The 23,027-nt window shown below is 42.4% G+C and overlaps 1 protein-coding gene across 10 annotated transcripts in view; it reads right to left on the bottom strand.

The window, feature by feature from the left end:
- LOC138830169 (signal recognition particle subunit SRP54) overlaps positions 1 to 23,027 on the bottom strand; it is a 100,970-nt gene that overhangs the window by 20,383 nt on the left and 57,560 nt on the right. For 4 of the 10 annotated variants that reach the window (XM_070026618.1, XM_070026609.1, XM_070026636.1 and 1 more), the window contains 2 exons: positions 21,082 to 21,177; positions 20,374 to 20,972 (listed from right to left, as the gene is read on the bottom strand). In XM_070026618.1, the coding sequence (XP_069882719.1) occupies positions 20,881 to 20,972; positions 21,082 to 21,177 (188 nt within the window). In that variant the 3' untranslated portion in view covers positions 20,374 to 20,880. The other 6 variants (XM_070026648.1, XM_070026651.1, XM_070026646.1 and 3 more) reach the window with 6 other exon arrangements.

Below are 23,027 nucleotides of genomic sequence, written 5' to 3'. Positions count from 1 at the left end.
GATTTAGGGGCTGGGAAGTGGCTCAGTGGTAGAGCACTTGCCTTGCACGCATGAGGCCCTGGGTTCAATTCCTCAGCACCACATAAGCAAAAAGAAAAAAGCCGGAAGTGGCGCTGTGGCTCAAGTGGTAGAGCGCTAGCCTTGAGCTGAAGAGCTGAGGGACAGCGCCCAGGCCCAGAGTTCAGGCCCCACTACCGGACCCAAAAAGAAAAACAAAAACCCCAGAATATAAGCAGATTTAAACCACAAGTGACCCTTTCCATTCAATGTCTAAGCAGAAACAAATTAAAACAAAACCCATTGATAAAATGATTATGAGCATCAAACCTACCGGATCTACAGTAGGCAAAACATCTTTCTTCTCTAGGGCATCCACTTCATCTTCATCGGTGCTGTATTCTTCCATTGTTTCACCACTAACAAAGTGGATGACCCTCCTTGGGACTTTCTTCTTTTTTCCTATGACTCCCAGTTCTACATTTTCAAAGCCTCTTTCATTACTCATCTGTATTAATAATAAGAGAATTGGAGTTTCAAGTGAGATTCTTTCATTATACATACCTGTCTTGTGGCTTTATTTTAGGAACTAAAACAGACAAATCCTGAAACAATTTTTAAAAAATCATATACACAAGAACATCAATAGAGCCGGGCGCTGGTGGCTCACGCCTGTAATCCTAGCTACTCAGGAGGCTGAGATCTGAGGATCGCGGTTCAAAGCCAGCCCGGGCAGGAGAGACTGTGAGACTCCTATCTCCAATAAACCACCAGAAAACCGGAAGTGGCGCTGTAGCTCAAGTGGTAGAGAGCTCGTCTTAAGCTGAAGAGCTAAGGGACAGCGCCCAGGCCCAGAGTTCAAGCCCACAACCGACAAAAAAAAAAAAAAAAAAAGAACATCAATAGTGGGCTGGGAAGGTGGCTCAGTGGTAGAGCGCTTGCCTTGCATGCTTGAGGCCCTGGGTTCCATTCCTCAGCACCACATAAGCAAAAAGAAAAAAAAAGCCGGAAGTGGCACTGTGGCTCAAGTGGTAGAATGCTAGCCTTGAGCTGAAGAGCTGAGGGACAGCTCCCAGGCCCAGAGTTCAGGTCCCACGACCGGACCCAAAAAAGAACATCAATAGTATATATGTAGAGTTAATAAAATAAGCAGTATTCATACTCACTCTGCAGTTTAGATCAACAGCTTAGAGTCAAAAATCACACTTAAAGTCCTACCAATATCTCAATGTTATATGTATGTGAAGACATGCTGGACAGCAACCATTTTAAAGAACAATAATTACAGAAGGATGAGTATAAAACGTCAAAGGAAAATTATCTATATGTATATATGTTAGATATATAAAATAAAAATAGCAGTCTATATCATGAAACCTTCCTAAATATTTGGATTTGAGCTTAGAGAAAGGCAGTTCAAAGCCAGGCACAGTTCATACCTCCCGAGGCTGAGATCTGAGGATCATGTTTCAAAGACAGCCATGGCATGAAAATCCATCTTACCTCCAACACACACACACACACACACACACACACACACACACACACACACACACACACACACACACACACACGAAAATCCATCTTACCCCCCCCCACACACACACACGTCCAGCTTAACTTAAATCTTTCCTTTAACTCAAGAGTCTTAAATTCACAACATTTTGCAAGCCAAATATAATCCATCTGTAAACCAAATCTGAAAAAGCAAACCTTTACTGTTCTATTCTACAACTTCCAGATATTTTAGTCAATAGCTCATAAAATATGAGCAACAAATATTTTTCATAGTAAAGAAATTTACAGCCAAAGCTGGGTGCCGGTGGCTCATGCCTATAATCCTAGCTACTCAGGAGGCTGAGATCTGAGGATCTCGGTTCAAAGCCAGCCCGGGCAGGAAAGACCGTGAGACTCCTATCTCCAATAAACCACTAGAAAACCAGAAGTGGTGCTGTACCTCAAGTGGTAGAGCACTCGCCTTGAGCTGAAGAGCTAAGGAATAGTGCCCAGACTCAGAGTTCAAGCCCCATGACCGACAAAAAAAAAAAAAAAAGAAATTTACAGCCAAGCCCTGGTGGCTCATGCCCGTAATCCTAGCTACTCAAGAGGCTGAGATCTGAGGATCCCAGTTCAAAGCCAGTCCAGGCAGATGAGACCCTTTTTTGTTGTTGGTGGTGGTGGTGGTCATGGGGCCTGAACTCTGGGCCTGGCCCCTGTCCCAGCTCTTCAGATCAAGGCTAGCGCTCTACCACTTGAGCCACAGCGCCACTTCTGGCTTTTTCTGCTTATGTGGTGCTAAGGAATCGAACTCAGGGCCTCATGCATGCAAGGCAAGCACTCTACCACTGAGCCACCTTCCCAGCCCGAGATGAAACTCTTATCTCCAATCAACCACCAGAAAACTGGAAATGTCACTGTGACTCAAAGTGGTAGAATGCTAGCCTTGAGCAAAAGACCTCATAGATAGCTCCCAGGGCTAGATTTAAGCCCCATAACCCATAAACACACACTCTAAAAAATAAATTAATTAAATAAAAAAATTTTGACACTTCTTACTAGATTTCAAAAAAAGCATCTGACAATCAGGGTTACCTGAACAGGAACTAACCTTATTGGCTAAACTGACCTTTTATCCTTTTTGTATTTTGTTGTTGGTACTATTGTTTGTTTCTAACTATCTCTCTCTATGTATGTGTGTGTATATATATATATATATATATATATATATATATATATATAAATTTTTTTTTTGTCAGTTGTGGGGCTTGAACCCTGGGCTTGGGCGCTATCCCTGCTCTTCAGCTCAAGGCAAGCCCTCTACCACTTGAGCCACAGTGCCACTTCTGGTTTTCTAGTGATTAATTGGAGATAAGAGTCTCACGGACTTTTCTGCCCACGCTGGCTTTGAACTGTGATCCTCAGATCTCAGCCTCCTCAGTAGCTAGAATTACAGGCGTGAGCCACCGGCGCCCGGATTCTAGCAATATAATATACAACCAAAGTATTGTTTATCAAAACAAATACCAAGAAATAGAAACATATTTTATGGGGATAGGGAGACAAGAGGGCACAGGAATGGAGGAAAGAGGGGGTGAGTCATTGTATTCAATATACACTATGTAAAAAAATCAATTATGTAATTTTGGAGTAGGAACAGGAGGGGAAAAATGAAGGAAGGGGTGGCATTGTCCAAGAAGCATTGTACTTATAACCTGACTTATGGAATTGTAACCCCTCTGTACAACACCTTAATAATAACAATTTTTAAAAAGAATATATTCATGTACCACTAGAATGATTTAAAAACAAAACTAAAGGTCTTGGAATGTAACTCATTCGTAGAGTGTTTGCCCAGCATGCATGAAGCCCGGTGTTCAGTTCCTCTATACCACATAAACAGAAAAAAATTCCTGAAATGGCACTGTGGCTCAAGTGGTAGAGCACTACCCTTGAGCCAAGGGAGCTCAGAGACAGTACCCAGGCCCTGAGTTCAAGCCCCACATCAAAGAAAAAAAAAAAAAACTAAAGTAAAACAATACTGACTACCTAATTAAAGTCCATGTTGGTAGAAATCTCTAAGATAACCAGAATTCAAAATTTTTTCTTCTATAAGGATTCTTATAATTATGGGAAAATGTAATTTAAATCCATGATGGTTGTTCACCACTACAAAAAAGTTCTTTCAACTAGTGTTGCAGACATGAGATTATATTAATAAAGCGGACCATGTTCAGTTATACAAGTATAAAAACATTTTATAGTTGGGCGCCAGTGGCTCATGCCTGTAATCTTAGCTACTCAGGAGGCCGAGATCTGAGGATCGTAGTTCAAAGCCAGCCTGGCCAGGAAAGTCCGTGAGACTCTTATCTCCAAAAAACCACCAGAAAACCCTAAGTGGCTCTGTGACTCAAATGGTAGAGCGCTCACCTTGAGCTGAAGAGGTGTGGGACAGCGCCCAGGCCCAGAGTTTAAGCCCCATGACCGACAAAAAGAAAACAAAAAAACAAAACCTTTTACAGGGCTGGCAATGTGGTAGATTGCTTGCCTAGCATGCATGAAGCCATGAATTCGATTCCTCAGTATTACATAAACAGAATAAGCCAGAGCAAAAGAAGCTCAGGGATAGCACCCAGGCCCCAAGTTCAAGCCCCAGGACTGGCACCAAAAACATAAAATAAAATAAAAACATTTTACAGTGCTGGGAATAAAACCCAAGGCCTTGTACAGCCTGAAGCTTCACTCTTAGGCACTGTTTTTCATTAATGAATCCTCTAATAACCTTCTCAGAAAACAGTGCTTAGGCAGGATTTGAATCCTGGTATAGCCAACCCAAAGAACACTTACATTGTTCTATGACATACACAGACAGTATTGGAACCAACTATATTATGAACTATATTATGAAAACCTTGATAACATAGAATTTTGAAGGGTTAACCTGGGAAAAAAATTCACAGTTTTTTATAGCCTCTCCTGAGAGTTTAAACAACACGTTTATTGTATCCATGATCAAGCTGGGAACAAGTCATTCACCCAGGCCACCTTTCTCCTATAGCTCCCAGATCCCAAGCACTACTTAGAGCCATCCCTACTCAATTTCCTGATGCCTGTGATTCTTTCTCTTTTCTCATATTCTTTTCTCTTTTCTGCCAGTCCTCGGGCTTGAACTCAGGGTCTAGGCACTGTTCCTGAGCTTCTTTTGCTCAAGATTAGCACACTACCACTTGAGCGACAGTGCCACTTCCAGCTTTTCTGTTTATATGGTACTGGGGAATCGAATCCAGGGCTTCATGCATGCTGAGCAAGCACTCTACCACTAAGTAACATTCCCAGCCCATGACTGTATTTTTTTTTTTTTTTTGGTCAGTCATGGGGCTTGAACGGGCTTGGGCCCTATCCCTGTGCTCTTCAGCTCCAGGGGAGCGCTCTACCGCTTAAACCACAGTGCCACTTCTGGTTTTCTAGTTTTATTGGAGGTGAGAGTCTCACGGACTTTCCTGCCCGGGCTGGCTTTGAACTGCGATCCTAAGATCTCAGCCTCCTGAGTAGCTAGGATTACAGGCGTAAGCCACCAGTGCCCAGCTATGACTGTATTTCTTTTGGGACCAAGACTATGTGTTTTGCTCCCTGAATTTCCAATGCAAACCCAGAGCAGCTTGGTTATAGCTTCGCCTTCATACTAACTGGATGTCTCTAATGCCAAGGCAATAGCCCCACTCAGTGAACAGTGCATCACCACATCATGCACTGCCCTCTCTGTCAGCCCCAACCCAATCTAGGAGAGCAGAGGCAGCCTGTCACTGCTTCCTCTAGCACTTTCTTTTTTTCTTTTTTTGTCAGTTGTGGGGCATGGGCTCTTTCCCTGTGCTCTTCAGCTCAAGGCGAGCACTCTACCACTTGAGCCACAGTACCACTTCCTCCTCTAGCACTTTCATAGCCTTAATTTTTACTGTTTCAAAACAAAAGTAAGGAAGATGTCACTACTTTATTTTCCTTATACAACTTTAACAAAACGTTGACTGTCCTAAAGAATGCTAGAGGGGCTGGGAAGGTGGCTCAGTGGTAGAGCACTTACCTTGCATGCTCGAGGCCCTGGGTTCGATTCCTCAGCTCCACATAAGCAAAAAGAAAAAAGCTGGAAGTGGAACTGTGGCTCAAGTGGTAGAGGGCTAACCTTGAGCTGAAGAGTTGAGGGACAGCGCCCAGGCCCAGAGTTCAGGCCATGACCAGACCCCCCCCCCCCCAAAAAAAAAGAATGCTAGAAAATCTCCATCAACCTTGAGTGTCTATTTCTCTCCAAAAGAATTTTAAAATTCTGTAAAAGGTGGTTGAAATCTCATTATATTTTTCATTCCAATAACCAAACTGGATAAATATAAACAGTATTTCTGTGTATACTCACATTTGTACCTGTGCAGAGAGCTTAAACTCAGGGTCTGGAGGGCTACCCCTAGCTTTACACTCAAGGCTGGTGTTCTATTACCACTTGAACCACAGCTCCACTTTCAGTTTTCGACGGTTAATTGGAGATAAGAGTCTCACAGAATTTCCTGCCCAGGCAGATTTCCTACTTTGGCTGGCTTTGAACTGCATCCTTAGATGACAGGAGATTTAACTCAAGAGACTTATTTAAGCATTTTCTTTAAAACTATATTAATTTTGTGTTTATATGCTGGTACTAGGTCTTAAACTCAGAGCCTGGAGCTCTCACTCAGCTTGCTTCCTCGTGGCTGGCAATATATCACTTGAGCCAGACCTCCAATTCCAGCTTTTTGTTGGTTAATTGGACTTTTTTTCCAGCTTCTTGAGTAGTTAGGATTATGAGTATAAGCCACTAATGCCCAGCCTAATACTAACTTTGGATGTAGTAAATTTTCAAATTTCAGATTTATTGTTTTAGGCAAGGTTTAGCATAGTTTTGGTAAATGCTAGATAGTAAACATCTTAGGCTTTGTAGATCAGATAGTCTGTGTCACAATGAACTCTCCAGAAGCAGCCAGGGAAGAGAAGCCACTTATTTGGACACTACATAATGGATAGGTGTGGCTGTTCCAATAAAACCTTACTTAAAATGAATGGCTAGCTGGATTTGGCTCTGGGCCACCAAGAACTAGACAGGCAAAGTAAAAAGCCTTAAAGAAACAATCTCTTTTTTAATTTAATTTAATTTTTTACCAGTCGTGGGGCCTGAACTCTAGGCCTTGGCGCTGTCCCTCAGCTCTTCAGCTCAAGCCTAGAGCTCTACCACTTGAGCCACAGCACCACTTCCGGCTTTTTCTGCTTATATGGTGCTGAGGAATCGAACCCAGAGCCTCATGCATGCAAGACAAGCACTGTACCACTGAGCCATCTTCCCAGCCCATAGAGAAACAATCTTTGCCATGTGATTCTAACCTGTATTTTGGGGAAGTGAGGAGAAATACTACGAGGTAAAATCAAAATAATTTGGTACAAAATTTCCAGCAATTATAAAGAACACTTTTTTTTTTTTTTTTTTTTTTTGGCCAGTCTTGGAGCTTTAACTCAGGGCCTGGGCTCTGCCCTGAGTCTCTCTGTGCTCAAGGCTAGCACACTACCACTTGAGCCACAGCACCACTTCCAGCTTTTTCCATTTATGTAGTACTGAAGAACTGAACCCAGGGCTTTATGCATGCTAGGCAAGCACTCTACCCTCTACCACTAAGCCACATTCCCAGGCCCTCAAGAACACTTTTGCAATTGATTATACAAATTTAATTATCACCAGGAAATTATTTAATATACATCAATTTAATGGATAACAATCCATTAACATTTAACAATGTGTGTGCAGGCACACATGTGCATGCACGTGCCAGTATTAGAGCATGAACTCAGGACCTGAGCACTATCCCTTAGCTTTTTTGCTCAAAGCTGTCACTCTACCACTTGAGCCACAGTTCACTTCCAGCTTTCTTTTGGTTAACTGGAGATTAGAGTCTCAATGGACTTTCTTGTCTGGACTGACGTAGAACCACAAAGGACAGATCTCAACCTCCTGAGTAGCTCGGATTACAGAAGTAAGCCACCTGCAACTGGCTCATTTAATTACATTTTATAGTTAACTGCACTATGTATCTGCTTAATTCTCAGGACCTGTTTTTTTTTTTTAAACTGGTTTTTTGTTTGTTTTTTGGTATTGGGGATCGAGCCCAGGATGCTGCCCTTGCCAGGCAAGCTCTCTGCCACTGATCTATATTCCAGCCCTCAGGACCTGTTTTAATGGTAATTAAAAAAAAATACTCCCATAACAACCAAGATGTCTTTAAAACATATAGTACTCTTGGAATTTGTTCAGCATTACCTTCACCAACTAGATTGCTAGCAACATGGGATAAGCAATGCTATATCATGTAGCCAACAATTCTGGTACAAAGTTACAATAATAACTCTCTGCTTGCTAGCAGTGGAGCTGGAAATAAATTGATGAGTGGTATGATATTTTAACTGCATTGATAACACTGAGACAAAGTGTGGTTAAAAGTTTATTCAGGCCTGGTGTTGGTGGCTCACACCTGTAATCCTAGCTACTCAAGAGGCTGAGAGCTGAGGATCACTGTACAAAGCCAGCCCAGGCAGGAAAGTCCAGGAGACTCCAATTAATCACCAGAAAACTGGAAGTGGTGTTAGGGCTCAAAGTGGTAGAGCACTAGCCTTGCACAAAAGAGCTCAGGGGCAGAGCCTAGGCTGAGTTCAAGTTCCACAACCAGCAAAAAAAAAAAAAAAAGTCTATTCAGAGGCATCTGGATAGTGTGTCACACAACAGATAAGGGATGGCCTGGTTAGAGCCCCGGTTCTAACTAAACATATTCAGTATCCTAACTAACTCCACTTAGGGTTTATCAGTCCTGACAAATTTGGAAAGCAGTGTAGGATAGGCAGCAGTGTACCACTCCACCCACATCTCCACCTCACTGTATTTCCTCTTCCTCATACTGGGAAAACCCTGGGCATAGATCTGGGGTTTCCAGAGGTGTTTCTGTGCAGGAACATAAACATCAAAGCAGAAAGGGTAAATGTTAAAAGTCTGTATAGTATGAGTTTATTTGTGTTTAATTAAGAAAGAAGAGATGGTATGTGCATTTAAAAAAACTTAATAAGCGGGTTCAGGTGGCTCACGCCTGTAATCCTAGCTACTTAGGAGGCTGACATCTGAGGATCATGATTCAAAGTCAGCCAGGTCAGGAAAGTCCATGAAACTCTTCTCTCCAATAAACCACCAGAAAACCGGAAGTGGCGCTGTAGCTCAAGTAGTAGAGTGCTAACCTTGAGCTAAAGAGCTAAGGGGCAGTGCTCCCGCCCAGAGTTCACAAGCCCCACAACCAGAAAAAAGAAAACACAATACTTTTGGAGAATGAGAATGTAAGAAAAGTGCCCTGGGTAGGTTTGTAACCTCTCGTGCCTGTAGCTCACCATTCCAAACAAACCCAACCCGCCCCACACACACTATCCATGGTGCCCAAGCCACCAGTGTAGAAAAAAGAAGTTAAGGGGCTGGGAAGGTGGCTCAGTGGTAGAGTGCTTGCCTTGCATGCATGAGGCCCTGGGTTCAATTCCTCAGCACCACATAAGCAAAAACAAAAAAGCTGGAAGTGGCCCTGTGGCTCAAGTGGTAGAGCACTAGCCTTGAGCTGAAGAGCTGAGGGACAGCGCCCAGGCCCAGAGTTGAGGCCCCACGACCGAACCCAAAAAAGAAAAAAGGAGATAAACAAGGGTGCTATCTATCCATTTATCAATCATCTATCTATCATTGATTTTTTTCTAAAAGGGCAGTAGGAGTATTCCTGTGTTTTCCTTTTGCTTCTTGAAATGTTTAAATTGTTGTTTAATGTTTTATTATTTTATTGTTTAAGTGTTTGTTTTTATCAAGAATATGAAAACAACATAATTCCACTAAAACAAAATGCCTGTGAAAACATTTAACTGGTATATCAGAACAGGGATGTTTACTTACTTTTGCTATTAGATTCAAAGTTGAAGTACTGATTTAAAAAAAACACAAAACACACATTTCTAGTAACAAAAAGAAAAGTAAAACGCCAAAGCATACCAAGTCCACAGACTTAAAGGTCTTGAGTGAGTGTACTGGTCAACAACAGGTTTCACCTGAAAATTAAAAGTTCTCAACTAGTGTTGTCTCCTAAATGTCTTGCATATCACCCTCTTCTTCAAATAGAAAAAAAAAAAAAATCCACATAGAGACTTGCATGTGGAATATACTTAGGATTCCAGGCTTCATTTTTTAAAAAAAAAGGAAAAGTACTTCATTGAAACTTTCATAGTAATTACATGTATGTTGATATGTTTTTATCCAACGGGCTAAACAGAGACACTATTAAAATGAGTACAACTAGCTTTTACAACGTGGCTACTGACAAAAGTTCCATTTCAATGCTCACAGGGGCGGCTCACTCACGGGTCAGACTACCCATGAGCCTCAGTTGCCTTGTGGGTGTAATGGGGGCAACGCCCACCCCAAGGGTGAGGAACAGGAAAGCGACTCTCGGCCTGAAGACGTTTTTCAGGCCTGAATTAACATATCCACCTGGGTTAAGAGCAAAAATGCACAAGGAAGAACCAAAGGCAGGAGCTGGCACTAGAGACCACAGATGTGGCTGCAGCCACAGTCACCTGGCTTTCAGCTACTCTAAGGACCGTCCTTAAAGGGGACACGCCTGTTTTCTCCCGCAGGCAACCAGCGCCTAGGGTATCACTCGTCCCCTCCCCGCCAACTCGAGGCCCCCAGAGTCCGCCAGCGCAGCCAACCAAGGCGTCAGGGGAGCGAGGGACGCCTTGGTGGGCGGAGGCCCGGGTACCACACGGAGGAACCCCAGCGAGCGGCCTGCTCAGAGGAGGGGTGGGCAGACCGACCAGACAGTCGCGAACCCCGCGACGAGGCAGCTCCGCCCTCCGGCCTCAGCTCCCCGTGCCCCCACCTACCTGCCGCGCCGAGGCTCCAAACGCCGCCGTGGCTGCGGCTCCCGACGTGGTGACCGCTTCTTCCACACAGCCCGCCGACTCCCGGTCCATCGTCGTCGCTGCCACGGGGCTGCTGGCAAGACACAGGGTAATGGCCGATAAGCCCACTTCCATCCTCCGCCTCCCAGTGTGGCCCCGCGGCTGGGAAGAGGTACTCACCAGCAGCGCCCGCCCGAGCCGCGCCCGCCGAGTCACGCCGAGCTCCCGCAAGGGGCGGGGCCGGCCTGAGGGGCGGAGCAGCTCCTACCTTGCGCGGGCCCACCGCCCCCCCCAGGGAGGCGTTACTAGGAGCTCGCGAGGGGCGGGGCCTGAGAACGGGGCGGGACCTTCGGTCGCAAGGCTTCCGGCCCAGCTGAAGTGCGGAGCTAGGGAAGCCCCGCCCGACCCCGCCCGTGACGTCAGGGTTCCTACCTGTACCTGGAGAGAGGCGTGTGGGTTTCGGAATGAGCTCTCGGGAATCTACCTCCGAATCCCCACTTCTGCACTTGTAAAACGAGAGCAGTTGAGCTCTTGTTTCTCTAGTGAAATATGGCTGAGAAATGTAAAAGGTACAGCTACATCCTACTATACGAAGAGGAATAACAGTCCCCCCAAAATACTTGAAATAAGAGCCCCAAGAGTGAATTTTGCTTGCAATTGTCTGAAACACTTTAGACTTTTTCTGCATGAAAAATATTCTGCCATCTTGACAAATAGGAGGCATATTTTGTCTGCTTTAGAGCTGTGTGTGTATGCTTGTAAAATGAGGGCGATCCCAGGCTCTTTGCGTTTTGCCACTGTGCAAATTTTTTAAATGATTGAAATTATTGCATGACTTTAATGAACTGCTTGGACTATTTCCAGGTAAATGCCCTTTTATTTTTATTTTTATTTTATTTATTTTCTTTTGTCAGTCGTGTGGCCTGAACTTCATTAGCTTAAGGCTAGCACTCTACCACTTGAACCATAGCACCACTTCCGGCTTTTTCTGCTTATGTGTTGCTGCAAACAAAGCAAGCACTCTACCACTGAGCTACCTTCCCAGCCCTAAATGCCTTTTTAATTGTTTAGCATGAAAAATTTCCAAATATGAAGAAACAAAAACAGAATGCATTATTATGTGTGTATATATAATATATATATATATATATACATATATATATATTTTCCCCCCAGTCGTGGGGCCTGAACTCTGGGCCTGGGCACTATCCCTCAGCTCTTCAGCTCAAGGCTAGCTCTACCACTTGAGCCACAGCACCACTTCCGGCTTTCTCAGCTTATGTGGTGCTCAGCTTATGTGTGGAATTCAGAGGCCCCATGCAGGCCAGGCAAGCACTCAAAAGGTATTATTTTAGTCATACAAAGTGTCACATACTTGGGGGGGGAGGGTGTTCATGGGCTTAGTCTCAGGGCCTGGGTGCTGTCCCTGAGCTTTTTTGCTTAAGGCTAGTGCTCTACCAATTTAAGCCATAGTACCATTCCTGGTTTTCTGGTGATTAATGGGAGATAAGAGTCTCATGGACTTCTCTGCCCCAGCTAGCTTCAAACCGTGACGGTCACATCTCAGCCTCCTGAGTAGCCAAGATTACAGGCATTAGCCACTGGTGCTCAGTTCACATGATACTTTTAACTGTGGGTTTTTTGTTTGTTTGGCTTGGTTTTTTTTTTTCTTTTCTTTTTTTTAGAGACATGTTCTGGTTATGTGACCCAGACTACCCTTAATTCCCCATTTGCTTGCTTCTACTTCTGCCTCTCCTTTCCTCTCAGAAGGACAGAGATTTATAAATATGCACCACCAAAACTTATTGATGCTTTAAATTTCATTTTAATGTCAGTCAACATTTAGAAATGTTTTCCCAAACTGTATGACCTACTATGTTACACTGTTATTCAACAGTGTTATTCAACCAGAAACCCCAACACTCCATTTTTCTTCTGTTCTTTTTCCTTACCCTCTTCCTAATATTCTTGTACACTTTCTTTCTTTCTTTCTCTTTTTCTTTCTTTCTTTCTCTTTCTTTCTGTTGGTCATGGGGATTGAACTCTGGGCCTGGGCATGCTGTCCCTTAGCTCTTCAGCTCAAGGAGAGGGCTCTACTTCTTGAGCCACAGCGCCACTTACAGTTTTCTGAATGGTTTATTGGAGATGAGTCTCACCGACTTTCCTTCACCGGCTGGCTTTGAGCCGCAATCCTTAGTGCTCAGCCTCCTGAGTAGCTAGGAATACAGGCGTGAGACACAGGCACTCGGCCTTTCTATGTTTCTTAAATTTACAATAACCTAAAAACCAAAACCAAGCCATGCACTGGTGGCTAATGCTTTTAATCTTAGCTATTCGGGAGACAGATCTGAGGATGATGTTTCAAAGCCAGCCAGAACAGGAAAGTCAGAAAACTACTCAGAAAAAAACAGAAATGGCTATGGCTCAAGTGGTAGACCAAAGTTCAGGGGCAATACCCAGGTGCTGAATTCAAGCCCCAGGACTGGTACACACACACACACACACACACACACACACACACACACACACACACACACACACACACACACACACACACACACACACACACACACACACACACACACACACACACACACACACACACACACACACACAGAGTTTCATTAAGAACAATCCTTTCAAAATCATTTATGCTTTTAAAACTGGTTGAAAATCCATGTTTTATATTCTGGTAATTGAGAGCTTGCTGCTGAAGTAAACAAGTTAGTAATATGAACTAATTCTGTATGGTTGCATAAACAAAGGGCTTAAACAGTCTAAAACACCAAAACCAAACTGCAAATTGAAAATAAAAATAAAGAGCCAATTGTTAAAAGATTTGATGAATTGGCTTTCATAAACAACAGTTCTATATTATATCTATTCAAAATCTCTTCTCTGTTACTGACAAGGACTACCAACAATATCTATTATTAAAAATAAATAAATGCATGATTGTTTTCTAAATTGTGAAGTAAAACATTATTTTGCAATTTTCCCTGCTGAAGCAGAATGCATTGTCAGGGATTTCAAATAATTTTTCTTAGTTTACTGAAAATTCAAAATGCAAGTTATATTCCAGCATGGGAAATAGTTCCAAAAAACAATTTTTAATACAAATATGCAACCAAAGAGAAATTTATTACAAATCAACCAATTAAAGCAACAGAAAAACATAGAAATTTCAATGGCTTGATTTGCAGATCTATATTTTTGTTATTATTTCCTGTCACATCTACTAAAAATCAGTAACAAAATTTTTCTTCTTCTATTTTTCAATATTAGTGTTGTAGTACAACAACAACAACAAAATCCAAATATTGGAATTTACCTAGTTGAAAACATAATTGAGATCTAAATTCAAATGCTGCATGTACAGCTAAAAAAGTAAATTTGGATCTACTCATTTGTGAGAGCCTGAAAATCTGAGCTGTGAGGCCCGAAAGGATTGGGAGTTTGGAGTACCTTTTCCCAACGTACTCTCAGAACACTGAGTGTTTCCTGAAAAGGTCAATCAGTCCTGCTTAACAGGAATTCAAATTTCTATCTTCACTGTAGGCTAGCTCCACCTAAACTGTGTGGGAGCCTAGGGGTAGACTAAAATTTATGCAAATTATAAGCTGTTGACTGTTTGGCTCTCTTTTCCAGAATAAGAAGGTAATCTACCACTTGTATACAAAATATTGTAACGTGCTGAAGTTTATATCTTACTTTCTGCACGTGCTTCCCTATACAAGACCAATAAAAACCTTGGGCTCTGAAGCTGGTGGAAGGCTACAGGTCTCCTGGTACCTCAAACATCAATTCCAGGGTCCAGTCTCTGTTATTGCCTTGTTCCCAGCAAGTGGGGAGGAGGGGTGTGTTAAGAGGCAAATGGCAGGCTCCAACAATGAAGCTAAATAAAGTTTGATAACCAGGAATTGTCATCAAATAAATAAAACTTGTGGGTTGTTTTTTTTTTTTTTTGGGGGGGGGGTCCAGTCGTGGGGCCTGAACTCTGGGCCTGGGCCCTGTCCTTCAGCTCTTCAGCTCAAGGCTAGTACCCTACCACTTGACCCACAGCACTACTTCTGGCTTTTTTCTCGAACTCAGGGCCTCATGCATGCAAGGCAAGCACTCCACCACTGAGCCAACTTCCCAGCCCCAACTTGTGGCTTTCATATAGATCACTTGTGTTTCCTCCATCTCATCCCTTTGACTCTTTCCATCTTCTCTGTGCCTGTCTGTCTCCACATATGCATACATTCACATACACACAGTAGGGAGTATTTTTCAGACTAACCCATCCTTTAAATAGGGAATTCCCCCCCCCCCATTTTTCATTAAAAAAAAATCATGCAGAAAAAATGAACTATACAACTTGTGGATGAGAATGGGAGGGGAAAACTGGGACAGAGCAAGGGAAGGGGTGACATTGTCCAAAAAAAAAATGTACTCTTGGGCTGGGAATGTGGCTTAGGGGTAAAGTGCTTGCCTAGCATGCATGAAGCTCTGAGATCCATTCTTCAGAACCACCTAAACAGAAAAGGTTGGAAGTGCTGTAGCTCAAGTGGTAGAGTGCTAGCCTTGAGCAAATGAAGCTCAGGGACACTGCCCAGGCCCTGAGTTCAAGCCCCAGGACTGACCCCCCCCCCAAAAACCCAAAAACCTCTTTACTGACTGATGTAACTGTAACCCTTTTTTTACATCACCTTTATAATAATAGAAAATTTACATAAAAAACAATGAAATGATGCAGAAGTCAGGCATAGTGGTGCACTTGTGTATTTCCAGCTACTTAGGAGGTAAAAGGATCAAGAATTTTAGGGCCATCCCAAGCAAAAAGTTATCAAAACATGTCTCAAAAACAAAGTACAAACAAAAGGGCTGGGAGCATGCTCAAGAGCACACCAGTTGTGTGAGGCCTTGGGTTCAAACCCTAGTATCACATTTTAAAAAATCACAAGAAAAGTTGATGAGATGCACTTTTGTTGATTTTAAACATTAAAAGAAGCTTCACTTTTATAATGAGTCCAACATCCCTAGAACTGTAGATACTAGGACTTCCTTGTATTGATGCATCTTTCTCAGAACTATAAGGTACTATTATAATTATTAACATTTTACAACTGAGGAACCAAAGGTCCAAAGATAAAGTTGATAAATGAAAAGTTCAACTTGGTCAAGGACAAAGTTGGTAAGCAGCAGACCCATGATTCAAGCTTAAGTAATGTCAACCACAGTGAAACATATACCTATAGTCCCAGCTATTTTAGAAGGATGAAGCAGAGGAAATACTTGAACAGAAGTTCAACATAGCAACATAGCAACCCTCCCTGTCAAAAAATAAAATTTTTAAAGGACTATATTATTCATCCTTTAAGATAACAATTAGGAATATCTTGCCATTCAGGGCAAGATCAAACATTGTTTCTTTTAACATAGAAGAAAACTGAATAAAATCAAGATACATATCAACTGAAGGGTTTCATACTTTTAGTTATCAAATGAATATCAAAAACTGTGCAGTTGGGGCTGGGAAGGTGGCTCAGTGGTAGAGCACTTGCCTTGCATGCCTGAGGCCCTGGGTTCGACTCCTCAGCACCACATAAGCAGAAAAAAAAAGCCGGAAGTGGCACTGTGGTTCAAGTGGTAGTGTGTTAGCCTTGAGCTGAAGAGCTGAGGGACAGCGCCCAGGCCCAGAGTTCAGGCCCATGACCAGACCCCCCCCTCCCCCCGCAAAAAAAAAAAAATTTTCATCTCCTTTGGTTCATCAAAGAACGTTTTCCTTTTTGTTAAAGTTTAAAAAGCAAGCAAACATGATTCCTAAAATATGGAAATATGCAGTCATCAGATACTCTTCTTGCTTGTTGTAGCTATGAGATTTCTCTCTGATAGAAGGTTCCAAAACTTTAGTGTATCTTGGCCTAGTGCTATTAGTTCATGCCTGTAATCCTAGTTATTCTGGTGGCTGAGACCTGAGAGATCTTGGTTTAAAGTCAGTCAACAAAAGTTGTCTGTTAACTGAATGCCTGGCTCAAATGGTAGAGCAACCAGCAGGGCAAGCCAAGCCAAGCAAAAGCACAAGAGGAATTAAGAAAAACAACCTGGCCGGGAGCTGGTGGCTCACGCCTGTAATCCTAGCTACTCAGGAGGCTGAGATCTGAGGATCGAGGTTCAAAGCCAGCCCGGGCAGGAAAGACCATGAGACTCCCATCTCCAATAAACCACCAGAAAACCGGAAGTGGCGCTGTAGCTCAAGTGGTAGAGCGCTCGCCTTGAGCTGAAGAGCTGAGGGACAGCGTCCAGGCCCAGAGTTCAAGCCCCACGACCAACAAAAAAAAAAAAGAAAAAAGAAAAACAACCTGCAATCATAGCTACTCAGGAGGCTGAGATCTGAGGGTTGTGGTTCAAAGCCAGCTATGGCAAGAGTCTGTGAAACTGAAAAAGCTGACAGTACCCAAGTGCTAGTTCAAGCCCAGTATAGGAAGGAGGGTGAGGGTAGAAGGGGTGAGGGTAAGAGAGGAAAGTGGAATGGAAAGAGAAGGGGAGAGAAGAGGAGGGGGAGGTGAGGAGGTTGGGGGAATGAAAGTGAGGGAGAAGCAACCCACATAAGGGCTACTTCCTCAGCAAGAAAAGCCTTTATGTAAAAGTGCATGAAGAGTCTCCAGCCCTCTGTAAAGGGAGTTTTTCTTTTTTGATATTGAGTTTACTATGAATTTAAATTTTGCAACTGGTTGATTTTTTGGATGGTACAAGGGTTTGAACTCAGGGCCTTGCTAGGCCAAGTGCTCTATCACATGAGCTAAACTCTTAGCTTTGGCTTAGTTAATTCTTCCCCTCCTTTATTTTTTAAAGGCATTTAAAAACTGTTATTGTAAACATGATGTACAACAGGGTTAGTTACATAAATCAGATAAAGAGTACATTTCTTTTTGAACAATGTCACCTATTGAGAGTGTTTCTTAATGTCAGGCTCATCATCCATCTTAATTTCCCCTTTAAGAGCAGTACTACCATTTAGTTTCTTCTCTTGGCTGGTTATGGTCCAACCAGTGTTGATAAATGCATTATTTTACAGGCTACAGAGAATCCTTTAAGTCAAATGAGGCTAAAAGATACAGTTTTCTTCGAATGAAGACAGAGATGACAGAATTGCAAAAAGTAAAGCCAGGAGCTATTGGCTCACAACTGTAATGGTAGCTACTCAGGAGGCTGAGTATCTGAGGATCAAGGTTCTGAAGCCAGTCCAGGCAGGGAAATCCTGCAGACTTTTATCTTCAATTAACTATCAAAAGCCAGAAGCAGAACTGTAGCTCAAGTAGTAGAACATTAGCCTTGAGTAAAAGCAGCTCAAGTACAGCACCCAGGCCCTGAGTTCAATCCCAGCATCAGCGTTCCCCCACCACACATCAAAAAAATTACAAAAAGTAGCACACACATGCCAAACACAGAAGAATTTATGTCACAGGCTCACAAGGAAATGTTTCATTATTTCATCAGTTTACAATGTGTATCTTCACTAAAAATTATACCAAAATTACCTGTACTCACTTTGCCACTATTAAGGATCAGAAACCTACATGATGGGTTAGGGCCTCTTAGGTAAAGCATCTATTGACAATGAACACAAAGGAATTACTTACCTCTTAATGTCAAAACATGGGGAAAACTATCAAACTGAACTAACATGCCATTGGCTATACAACTGATCTAGGGGAAAAATTTAATTTTTCAACATTTATCATGTAAGTAAATTAATCAGCCAGGAGGGAAAGTCACTAACCTAAATGTTTTATCTTCTCTGGCTCTATTTTTTGCCTCTTTATCTTCCTGACTCTGCTGAAATTACCATGGATTTGAGGAATAAAAAGACTGATCATAAATGCACTTATGGGACCAAAACTACCACTCAGCAAGTTGGATAGACTAACCTCCCATCTTCAAGGAGGGCAACTTCCTATGATAATAGGTGGTACCTAGGAGCAGGAGTAAGCACCTTCTGGGGACCAGATGTTTCCTCTCAAGTGATGAGAGGTAATAACTTTTTTGGGGGGTAGGGAGGGGGATCAGTCATGGGGCAAGAACTCAGGGCCTGGACACTATCCCTAAGCAATTTTGCTCAAGGCTAATGCTCTACATCCTTGAGTCACAGCATCACTGTTTTTTCTGGTGGCTAATTGGATAAGTCTCCTGGACTTTCGTTCCCAGGCTGGCTCTGAACCATGATCCTCAGATCTCAGCCTTTTGAGTAAAATTAGCCCAACAGGCTCAATGAGCCACTGGTACCCAGCAACAACAACTTCTTTAGAAACCCTTGCAGAACCAGAACTAAGATAATAGTTGATCATACCATTGGCCTGGCCTAGATTACCTGTTCTGTTGGTTATTTATACTAACTACTCCTTTACCTTTTCTATATTCTGAGTTCTTCTTTGCCCCTTGAGATGTACATTAGGTCTGATATGTTCTTCCCCACATGCCCAGATTAAAAGTCCTTTCTCTACTCTTCACCACCACTCATCTCTCTACTTGGTGTATTGGCATGGGTGGCCTAGACTAGTCTATTTGGACTCACTGAACAGGGGCATTTGCTCTAAAATTCCAGTAACAAGACAAAAAAGCAAAGGCAGTATTATGTTGAAGGTTAATAGAACACCTTAATGTTCCAAACATGATATCTGTAATCTGAAACAGAATTTTGAAGACAATGACTTAGATTCTAATCCAATGGAATGCTAGGAATAGAGAATCAGCAAGATTTAAGCTGTGATACCTTTCTGGTTTGGATTTTGATCATTTACCTGGCTCTATTATTTCTAGATTTTTGAGAAAGATCAATAATTATGAACATTTAGTCGCTATTTAAGTCACAGCTTTCATGGACAGTTTTTACTAGAGTCTAAATTCTTCGGCTGCTGGTGGCTCATACCTGTAATCATGGCTACTCAGCAAGGTGAGATCGTGGGGCCTGAACTCTGGGCCTGGGCGCTGTCCCTCAGCTCTTCAGCTCAAGGCTAGCACTCTCTCACTTGAGCCACAGCACTACTTCTGGCTTTTTTCTTTTTGCTTATGTGGTGCTGAGGAATCGAACCCAGGGCCTTGAGAGCATGCAAGGCAAGTGCTCTACCACCGAGCCACCTTCCCAGCAAGTGCTTCTAGTCTTGAGCAAAGAGCTGAGGGACAGAACCCAGGCCCCAAGTTCAAGCCCCATGACCGACAATTAAAAAAAAATTAGCCAGGCACCCATGACTTACGCCTGTAATCCTATCTACTCAGGAGGCTAAGATCTGAGGATCACAGTTCAAAGCCAGACTAGGCAGAAAGTCCAAGAGACTCTTATCTCCAGTAAACCACCAGAAAATGGGAAGTTGTGTTGTGGCTCAAGTAGTAGAGGCTCACCTTGAGCTGAAGAGCTGAGGGACAGCGCCCAGGACCAGAGTTCAAGCCCCTCGACTGACCAAAAAAAAAAGTGTCACAATTTGGAATTATTTTATCAATTTCTCAATAAATGGCTTTTTAAATTATGGAAGACTATTACGGCTTCAAAAATATGCTTCAGATTGTATACCAAACAAACATCATATATGGGAGAGCACAGTCAAATTCTCAATTTCAATTTAATTGTCAGAATTAAGATTTGTTTTTTTGCTGGTCCTGGGGCTTGAACTCAGGGCCTGGACACCGTCCTTAAGCCTCTTTGTGCTCAAGGCTTGAGCCACAGTGCTACTCCCAGCCTTTTCTATTTTGTAGTACTGAGGAATCGAACCCAGGTCTTCATGCATGTTAAGCAAGCACTTTACCACTAAGCCACATTCCCAGTTACAACTAAGATTTTCAATGAAAAATTTATTTTAATTATCATAAAAGTTGCTAATACTATGTTTTAACATATTTCTCATTAAAGGTATGTTTCGGGGCAAGGTTTTATAAAACGTATTTATTGGCTTTTTCTTTTTTGTGTGTGATACATTGATAATTTTAAGCCATTAAGAAAGTTAACATCTCCTTATAACCACTTTGAAGTTTATTTTACAGCACTTTTATTGAGACATTATAATGTGATTTACTGACCAGGACTGTTTACAAATGTAATGCTTGGCCTTTGTGACAATTAAAAACCTTTAAGTACTAAAATTTTACATCATGATTTGTTTAACTCAAAAGTGTTATGATGGTGAAAACTAAAGAGAACTTAGAGCAGAAATGTAAGGATTTCCACAAAAATCATATATTCCTTCCTTATATCAAAAAGGAAGGAAGAAGGAAGAAAGGAAAAAGAAAAGCTGAGGAAAAAATGATGAAAAGAAAGAGGGCAAGGCAGGCAAGAAAAATACTTTTTTCCCCCCATTTTCAAAAAGGAGGGAAACTCTGAGGTCTCAGCAAATAATGTAATCAACCAAGTCAGTTTATATTAAGGCATCTTCTTTACATATTATTGAATCCCATCATGCCTTTCATATTGCCAGCAGCACCCTGTTGAAACTGCCTCATCATTGACTGTAGTCCTGCCATACCACCTAGAGGGAAAGTACACGAAAACAATTAGTAAGCAGAAATTGAAATATTTATTTTTGCATAATAATATTTGAACTTTTTAAAAACACACTGTTTAATGATTGCATTTACCCATGTGATGAAGAACTCTAGGATCCATCATTTTGGCCATTTGTTGATTCAATTTTGCCATCTGTGATTGACTCACATTCTTAGACATATCACCACCTTAAAAGAAAAGTGTTTATATCAGCATAGGATGTATTATAATCAAAATATCTAAGAAAGCCTGATGAACTGACTAAATATACAACCTACAGAATTATTTTTATTTTATATATACCTATTAACTCTTAGTAACAATTTTTTTTTAAGAATGAATAAATGAAATTCTACATAAAGGATTTTCTAAAAGCTTTACTTTTCTGTAAAACTTTCATTTTTTTGTCAGTCATGGGGCTTGAACCCAGGGCCTGGGCACTATCCCTGAGCTCTTTTCCTCAAGGCTGGTGTTCTACTACTTTGAGCCATTGTGCCACTTCCAATTTTCTGTTGGTTGGGCTGGGAAGGTGGCTCAGTGGTAGAGTGCTTGCCTTGCATGCATGAGGCCCTGGGTTCGATTCCTCAGCACCATATAAGCAGAAAAAGGTCCAAAATGGCACTGTGGCTAAAGTGGTAGAGTGCTAGCGTTGAGCTGAAGAGCTGAGGGACAGTGTCAAGCCCAGAGTTCAGGCCCCACGACTATTCCCCCCCCCCAAAAAAAAACCAAAAAAAACCCAAAACCAATTTTCTGTTGGTTAATTGGTGATAAGAGTCTCATGGATGGGCTGGGAAGGTGGCTCAGTGGTAGAGCGCTTGCCTTGCATGCCAGAGGCCCTGGGTTCGATTCCTCAGCACCACATAAGCAAAAAGAAAAAAGCCGGAAGTGGTGCTGTGGCTCAAATGGTAGAGTGCTAGCCTTGAGCTGAAGAGCTGAGGGACAGCGCCCAGGCCCAGAGTTCAGGCCCCACGACCGGATAAAAAAAAAAAAAATTTAAAAAAAAAAAAAAAAGAGTCTCATGGACTTTCCTGCTGGGCTAGCTTTGAATTGAAATCCTTGGATCAGGGGCTAGGGAGGTGGCTCAGTGGTAGAGCGTTTGCCTTGCATGCCTGAGGCCCTGGGTTCAATTCCTCAGCACCACATAAGCAAAAAGAAAAAAAGTCGGAAGTGGCGCTGTGGCTCAAGTGGTAGAGCGCTAGCCTTGAGCTGAAGAGCTGAGGGACAGCGCCCAGGCCCAGAGTTCAGGCCCCACGACTGGACCCCCCCCCCCAAACAAACAAAAAAAAGAAATCCTTGGATCTCAGCCACCTGAGTAGCTAAGATTATAGGCGTGAGCCATCACCACCCAGCTGTTGAAAAACTTTTAGTTGTATCTGTGAATTAACCAAGCAAAACTGTGAGTACAGTTTTGGTTATTAATGATCAGTTATATTAACTTGCTTACTAATAATACAAGGAAAGACTAAACCTAATGAGGGAAGACTGGACAGAAAAAAAAGAGAGGGAGAGATTGGGTAGCTGGTAAATAAATAAGAATGAGTGTGAGAGAACTTGAAGATTTGAATGTATCTAAGAAACTTTTTTTTTTTTTTTTGGTCTGTCATGGGGCTTGAACTCTGGGCCTGGGCACTGTCCCTCAGCTCTTCAGCTCAAGGATAGTGCTCTACCAATAGAGCCACAGCCCCACTTCCGGTTTTCTGAATGGTTTATTGAAGATAAGAGTCTCATGGACTTTCCTGCCTGGGCTGGCTTTGAACCAACTTTGAACTGTGATCCTCAGATCTCAGCCTCCTGAGTAGGTAGGATTATAGTCACAAGCCACCAATGCCCAACTAATTAAAAAAAAATTTTTTTTTGTTGTTCATGGGGCTTGAACTCTGGACCTGGACACTGTCCCTTAGTTCTTCACCTCAAGGCTAGCACTCTACCACTTACGGCTTTTTCTGTTTATGTGATGGTGAGGAATCGAACCCAGAGCCTCATGCATACAAGGCAAGCACTCTACCACTGACCTACCTTCCCTATGATAATTTCATAA

This window comes from Dipodomys merriami, unplaced genomic scaffold (genome assembly GCF_024711535.1).
Source record: "Dipodomys merriami isolate MVZ:Mamm:240054 unplaced genomic scaffold, mDipMer1.0.p SCAF_1, whole genome shotgun sequence".
Classification (NCBI taxonomy): Eukaryota; Metazoa; Chordata; class Mammalia; order Rodentia; family Heteromyidae; genus Dipodomys; species Dipodomys merriami.
This window is presented reverse-complemented; position numbering and strand designations above follow the sequence as displayed.